The sequence below is a fragment of the Felis catus genome, chromosome B3 (genome assembly GCF_018350175.1).
Source record: "Felis catus isolate Fca126 chromosome B3, F.catus_Fca126_mat1.0, whole genome shotgun sequence".
NCBI lineage: Eukaryota > Metazoa > Chordata > Mammalia > Carnivora > Felidae > Felis > Felis catus.
The window spans coordinates 133,540,557-133,548,654 of NC_058373.1; the positions used below are offsets into that span (position 1 = coordinate 133,540,557).

The 8,098-nt window shown below is 42.8% G+C and overlaps 1 protein-coding gene across 3 annotated transcripts in view; it reads right to left on the bottom strand.

Moving 5' to 3' along the window:
* Positions 1 to 7,705, bottom strand: part of NRDE2 (NRDE-2, necessary for RNA interference, domain containing) — a 56,115-nt gene extending 48,410 nt beyond the window's left edge. For 2 of the 3 annotated variants that reach the window (XM_045060367.1, XR_006599917.1), the window contains exon 1: positions 7,505 to 7,704. In XM_045060367.1, the coding sequence (XP_044916302.1) occupies positions 7,505 to 7,568 (64 nt within the window). In that variant the 5' untranslated portion in view covers positions 7,569 to 7,704. Of the gene's footprint in view, positions 1 to 7,504 lie in introns of all 3 variants that reach the window. The other variant, XM_019833480.3, reaches the window with a different exon arrangement.
* Between the last annotated feature and the right edge of the window lie 393 nt (positions 7,706 to 8,098).

An 8,098-nucleotide genomic window follows, 5' to 3' on the forward strand; every position in this document is an offset into this window, starting at 1 on the left:
TCACTGGATGTTAGGCATGCAGGAATTTTGGAGATAATCAGTTGAGGGATTTTAAAACTTTTTTTTAGCTAAAGAAAATGCCGCTCAAACAAAATCTTCCCGAGAGGCCCAACCTGCAGAACAGCAAAAGCAGGGATGCTTCCTGGGGTTCAGAGGGAGGGGGCAGGTCTGAGAAGGCTCTCCAGAGCACAGCCCGGGCACCACTCCCTCATTTACAGAACATGGGAGGTCCGAAGAAGTCCAGTCCTCTGGCCAAGGGCACACACCCAAGCCTCGATCTGCACTCTGCCCAGTTCTCTCCACCATACACCGTGGTGCAACTCTTCACTTCCTCAACGAAGGAGCTGGCTTTCCTGAAGTCTCCCTGCAACTGGTACACGGGGCTACCGTGGCGATTTTCATTCTATGATCTCATTACCTGCGGGGCTGTCTTCCCACTTCATTCTAAGGTCCACAGCTCAAATCCTTACAGGGACCAGGGGCGCCTGGGTGGCTCAGTTGGTTAAGCACCTGACTCCAGCTCGGGTCATGATCTCACAGTTCGAAGTTGGAGCCCTGCAACGCGCTCTCTGCTGTCAGCACTGAGCCCATTTTGAATCTTCTAGTCCCCCTCTCTCTCTCTGCTCTTCCCGCCCCCCCCCACCCAAAATAAACAAACATTAAAAGAAAAAAAAAAAAGGCTGTCTAAAGAAAATCTTTACAGACTGGATTAGTAATGATTCCTGTGATAGTACAGAGAATGAAAAAAAGAAAAAGACAAAAATATTTTGCCAAATAAGGAAATTGGTTTACAACTCTTACATCCAAGTTTTCAGCTCCCACCCTCCTCCTATTCCTTCCTTTCCAAGCTAAGTGCAACATGAGGGCAGAGGTCATGACTACTCACTCCTGTATTCCCAACCCCTAGCACAGGGCCTTGGCACAAAGCAACTAGGATCAATAAATATTTGTTGAAAAAAACAAAATGAGTGAGGATCTGAGCCATATCTTCCTATCTTTGTATCCCCAGCACCTAATATACTGAACTGAAGCAATTTGAGATTGTCAAAAGCATGCCATTATCTAGGTATAAAGTACAACCATTTTAATTCTTCCAGTCTTCACTGCAAATGGAGATTGAATCATTAAAGAATAAAGTACTGAATACCCACTATGTGGCCAGGCACAGTCCTAGGCTTTCGGGGTAGAGTGTGACTAAGGGAGGCCAGGTCTCTCTGCTCATATGGTATTTATACTTAATCATAACCTTACTGTTCACATAACACATGTGCATTGTGAAATTAAATTTTGGTTATATGGAATCCTGGAGAAAGTTATCTGAGATTAAACAATGCTTTATTAATCAGAATGCAGTCTTTTTCTATATTTACTTACATCCTCACAATTTACAAGTTCCTTTGACAGAAGTCAAATATGTATTTAGATAATTATATCAACAAATATTATATATTCAGATAATTACATCAACACCATGCAGGATGTAACATATTACGGACAGGTTGAGCAGGATACAACATGCTTGGGTTTAAATGGAGAAGCTGACTGGCTGACAAACCTTTTGTCCCTGCAGGCTGGTAAATAAGCATAGGTTGAACCTGCCTGGAAATGAGCACTCTGCTATACACACACACACACACACACACACACACACACACACACACACACACACACACACTCCTAAGAAAGGAAGCATGGAAGCATCAGGCAAAAAAACACTTTAGGAGCTTTAGAGCCTGGCTGGCTCAGTCGGTAAAGCATCTGACTCCTGATTTCAGCTCAGGTCATGTTCTCACAGTTTGTGAGTTTGAGCCCCGTGTTCGGCTCTGCACCGACATCACAGAGCCTGCTTGGGATTCTCTCTCTCTCCCTCTGTGTGACTCTACCCTAATCAAATGCACGCACTCTCTCCCTCCAGATAAACAAATAAAAAAAAAAAGAAGAAGAACCACAGCATGTGTAATTTTACAGAAAATTATATAATGAATCATCACTAAGTTGACATTCTTTTTATCACAAGTTTATTATATAATGCTATCTCTCCATCACTAGTGAAAATGCTTTAATTCAATTCCACTGGATACAGGGATGAAGAAATCACCACAAACAGATTTAAAAATTTTTTAACATTTTTTGAATCACAACTGGATGAAATATCCAAGGTCACCCCCTTCCCATTCTATTGTAATAAAATAGCACTGATTCACTGCTTTAAGTGAACTCAGGTGAGCACCACCCCTCCAGGAATCATTCAAAAAGGCATTTCTAAGGCTGAGTATAACAAACGAACATATATATTAGGGAAGGGGATGGTCCCTTTAGTAAGACTGAGTCAAGCTCTTCATTTTGATCGAAACCTTTATTTTCTGACAAGGAAACTGAGGGAGGAAACATTTGTTCAGAAAGCTCCAGCAAACATGGCTAAGCACTGAGTTTAAGGTGATTACAGAGAACCTAACCAAAGTCAGCCCTTCTACAGAGCTAACCTACAATTTGAAGAGAACCCAGGGATCCCAAAAGTAATGTTTACACAACCCAACCCCCAACACTCTAATATCACAGTGTGACTCAGAGCACAAGTTTTTGAGTCAGAAGGACCTGTGTTCAAATACTGGCCTTACCGTTTACTGGTTGGGCAACTCTTAACAAAATACTTAATCTCTAAGTCTCTCTTTCCTTTCATTCGGCATATTTTATTTTATTTTTATTTTTTATTTCTAGGAGCTAGGAACACAAAGCAAACAAGACAAACCCAACCTGACTCTCAGGGTACTGACACACTGGCAGTCACACACAACGTGACAAATGTCAAGATAAAGAAAATACACAGGGTACAAGGAGAGCACATGGTCCCAACCAGGTATGGGTCAGAGAAGGCTGCCTGGGAGAACATCTCCGTCGAGACCTGAAGGATGAGGGTAATCTGCTAGGGAGAGTCTGGGCAGAGAAAATGGCTGCTACAAAGGCCTGAAAGTGCAAACACAGGGCTCTGGGAAACAGCAAGCTATTATGTCTGGACCCCTGGGAGGGAGAGCAACTGGGGGCAAAAGGAAGCTGGAGAGGTTAGGGGCCTTCAAAAGGTGTCAGAGTTTGGGCTTCTCCTAACAGCCACAGACAGACAGTAGACAGCTCCGAACAAGAGTGACAAAGTCAGAGCCAGGATTCTAAAGATCAGCAGCCAAGAGGAGTATTTAAGAGCACGTGTTTTGGGGGTGCCTGGGTGGCTCAAGCCATGATCTCACGGTTCATGAGTTTGAGCCCCGCATCGGGCTCGCTGCTGTCAGTGCAGAGCCCGCTTCGGATCCTCTGTCCCCCCATCTCTCTGCCCCTGCCCCACTTCCACTTTCTCTCTCAAAAATAAAAGAATAAATTAAGAAAAAAAGAGCACAGGTTTTGAAGCTAGACTGCCTGAGCTCAGATCCTGGTTCTGAGGCTTAAAAAAGGATGGCCATAAAGAAGGATGAGATCTTGCCATTTGGGACAACATAAATGGACCGAAAGGGCTATCATGCTAAGTGAAGTCAGAGAAACAAAAATACCACACGATTTCACTTCTGTGTAGAATCTACAAGACAAATGAATAAACAAACAAAAAGCAGGGGCTCCTGGGTGGCTCAGTCAGTGGAGCGTCAGACTTTGGCTCCGGTCGTGATCTCACCATTTGTGAGTTCGAGCCCCACATCGGGCTCGCTACTGTCAGCACGGAGCTTGCTTTGGATCCTCTGTCTGCCTCTCTCTCTCTCTGCCCCTCCCCTGCTTGCACTCTCTCTAAACAAAACATTTTTAAAAATTAAAAAAAAAAGAAAAAGAAAACAAACAAAAAGCAGAATCAAACTTCTAAATACAAAGATCTGATGTTGCCAAAGGGGGATGGGAGGATGGGCAAAATGGGTGAAGGGGAGTGGGAGATACAGGCTTACAGTTATGGGATGAATAAATCACAGCAAGAAAAGGCACAGCATAGAGAATGTAGTCAATGGGATTGTAATAGTGTTGCACTGTGACAGATGGTGGCTACACTTGCAGCGAGCATAGCGTAAGGTATGGAGTTGTTGAATCACCATGTTGTACATCTGAAACTAAGGTAACATTGTGTGTCAACTGAAATCCAAATATAAAAGGAAGTCCAGTGCTTCTATGTACAAAAGAAGACCAGAAACAGTGTAAATGTCCTTAATAGAGGGTTGTTTGAATAAACCATGTGACATCACACGATGATGTTCTGTGCATCAGTCAAAAGAAATGAGGAAGATCTCATACTATGCTGTACGGTGATCTCTGGGATTCAAGCTAAAATGCAGACCAGCAGGCATTGAAGAAAGAGAAGGGAATACAGTCACTCATATTAAGGGAGAAAAAAAATGGAAGGATATCATTGACTAATTAAAATTCTAACTTGCAGAGTAAGGAAAGTAACAGGCTGGAGGAACAAAGATGGAAGCCTTTATTTCTCTGGATATACCTGGTTTACACTTTCAACCTCAGAACCATGTAAATGTTTCACAACACTATAAAACAGGATCGATTCAAAAAGAAGAAAAAAGCAATCCCTAAAAATTAAAAATATACCTAACTGTATAAAAAACTGTTGATAACACCACAGAGAATTACTTCAAGTGATCTTAAAACACAGTAATTTGACCACACATCTGCTGCAGGATAGGTCCTAAGGACAAAAAGAATCACAAAGAAATACTAAACTATTTTTTAAGCTTATTTATCTTGAAAGAGGGAGAGAGAGAGCATGACAGCATGCATGAGGAAGGGGTGAGAGAGAGAGAGAGAGAGAGAGAGAGAGAGAAGGAGAAACCCAAGCAGGCTCTGCACCATCAGCACGGAGCTGACATGGGGCTCGAACCCACGAACCAGAGATCATGACCTGAGCCAAAATCAAGAGGTGGACACTTAACCTACTGAGTCATCCAGGCGCCCCAAACTATTTAGTATTAGTCACAATACTACTGTTATTTTTAACATATACATAATTGTATTGATGGCATTAGGAACTAAGATTTTCAGTGTAAGAAGAAATATAAATATTAAATTACAAACTTATATACAAATTACATATTACATAATAAAAAGAAATTAAGTAAAAATCTCACGATCTTCAATTTGGCCCGGAAATATCAATGTGAATTCATGATGTATTTTTCTCTTCCTGGTTTTGACCACTCAAAATGTCTAGAAATAATGGCAACCCAGTGCAACTAGCACTCCGAACACCAATTTGTGGTTTCAACCTCCCCGAACCATTTTCCACTAAAAGAAACAATGGCTTGTAGAGAAACAGCCAGTTCCAGGCCATAATGGAACATATAAGTGATGAGCCCTGGGCATCCTTTAGACCAGAAAGCAAGAAAGCAATTAAAGACACCTGGGTCATGTCAAAAAAACACACACCAACTTAATTAGACTCCCATTAGCCACGGATGGGACAACGTGAGCAATAGAAAAAATATCTGCAATGGATTGAAATATAAGTGTTAAAAATTCAATAGTTCGTAACGAAAGCAGGGAAAAAAAGAAACACCTAATTGGTCACCTCTAAAAATTGTAAGGACCCCAACTCATTTTCTGAAAATTGGCAAACAGAACACATCAAGCATTGTCGTTCCTGCTTGAACTGTATTTCAGGGTATCCCAATAGTGTTGACAGGAAGTTTATAGAATAATTGTCACCTCGGTCAATAGCAAATACCCCAACGAAGTATTTTCAGTTAAAAAAATTATACCTGAATCTAATTAACTCTCTGGATCTAATTGCCAGCTCACAGGAAATACTGGGATAGAGAAGCATGCTAAAGGACACCAGGAGGATTTGGTGGGAAATGTCCACAGGACAGATGACTCAGTGTCCTCAACAAATAAATCACAAGGGAAAAATGGAGGGGAAGGAGAAACTGTTTTATATTAAAAAGAGACTTAAGAGATATATCTACAAAATACACTGTTGTATCTTTTTTGGATCCTGACTTGAACCAACGTTAAAAGACCATTTGCAAGACAAGTCGGGAAATCTGAACAGACTAGAAATTAGACGACATTAAAGAATTACACTTAATTTCATTAAGTGATGCTTAGATTTTTTTTTTCATAAAAAGCTCTTTTACAAACATTATCCTGATGCTGAAGACCCCCAGAAGACATTCGATAAATATCTTAAGAGAAATGACAAGAGTGACACTCCCCTTTAAACCTTCTATTTCACCTTCCCCCAGTAAAGGATAACCCCTTGGCAGTTACTGAAGTCACCACCCTTCCTCACCATCAGTCTCAATCACCTTTCCCAAGCCTCCTCTTCATGCCTCTGTATTTCCAAACTGGGCTGTTTGCAGTTTTCTGCATAGGTCCCATGATTTCCTTCCTGCGTGTCTTTGAAGGCCCTGGAATGCCCTTCCACTATCTCCATTTGTTCAAATCCTACCCTCTTGAAGACCCCTCGCAAAAGTTAGCTCCTATATAAAGACTTCTTAGAAATTCCCATGTTGCAATAGCTCACCTGTGCCACCTATAACATCTTACCTTTTCTGTTACTTTGTGAAATACCTATTATTGGTCTGTATATTCAGCAAACATTTATTGAATACCCTACCACGTTTTGGACCTGTGCTAGGGGCTAAGTATGCTATCATGTATAGACACTGTCCCTGACCACATGGAGGTTAGGGTCTAGCGAAGGCTAGCCAAAAACTACACTAACTATATAAGAAATGACTCACAATTATGAGAAGCATTACCAAAAAAGAAGCGTGTGAACTAGAAAGGATATAAAAAGAGGTGCCAGACACAATTGGACTCTGCCACGTGGGTGTACGATTTAGGATTAAATACTCTACATTACAATTCACTGTGCCTCACTTGTTAATAATGCAGATTTCCTGGGAATGCTTAAGGCTTAGAACGAATATGTAATACCATCACCTGGCACCCAGGAGACCCTCAATAAATAGTTCTGACTCCCAGCACCTGCGCCCTTGCGGAAAGAACTTGCTTTTTTTGATTAGGCTTTGGGTCCTAATCCCTAGCTCTGAGTCTGACAAAAGCTATGAACCCAATAAGCATTTCAGAAATGAACCCAATAAGCATTTCAGAAATGAACCCAATAAGCATTTCAGAAATCAGTAACACGGGAAAGGAAGAAAGATGTGGTAAGAACACCCAGCATCTACATCAGGAATCTCCTTGAAATGTAGGGTACTATTATCTACGTTTTATACATGAAGCAACTGAGGCTCAGCGCAAGAATGAGGTCCAAAAGCATGACAACATGCAAGTCCCAGCTCCAGGGCCTCTCCTCGGTCTCTTTTTCTTCATCCATTACACCGCAACTCAAACCCAGAAGCCAGGACGAGGCCAGGAGCCCTTCCCAGAAGGCTTTGCAGCGCCGCTGAGAACTCTGGGATACAAAGGGATAAACAAATCCAAGGCAAGGACCGAGACCTAAGACCGAGAAACTCCTTTGTAATCTCGCCGGGTGACTTCTTCACCCCTTTTGTTTCCTTACCTTTCCTGGCGCTGCCGCTACCGGAAGTCTCACCAATGCCTGCAAAGGCCGGGAACAGCGCCATGACGGCAGGCCGCACCGCCGTCCCCCTCTCCAGAAATGGCGCCGGCGAGCGGACGCCGGTAGTGAGGCCTTCGCGGTTGCGGTGCACTCTGGGAAGTGTGGTTTTTCCCACTCGCACTCCCGGGGGCTTGACCCGGGGACCTGGCAGGGCGAGGAGGGGCGGGGCGGGGCGGGGTGGGGCGGAGCCACATCGCCGTAATTGATACTGGAAGGCTTCTGTTAGAACCCGGAAGTGCAGAGACCGGATGTGGAATTGTTCAGAGCAGAAAGTAGTAGGAGCTGGGATTCCGGTTGACCCCTGAACTCGCACCGTCACTAAGTGGGTCAAATTAATCAAACTCTGAGGTTCAGTTTCCTCATCTGCAAAATGTTCGTTAGATTAAAAGAGCCTTAATAAGGTGCTTAGTTGGCATTGTGACTGGCCCATGGAAAGCACTTGATGAAAGTTAGCTATTATGTGATTGTGACTGCAAATCCAACTTAAAGCCACGTGAGATATCCAGAATTCCGTTTACCATTTAAAACATCTTG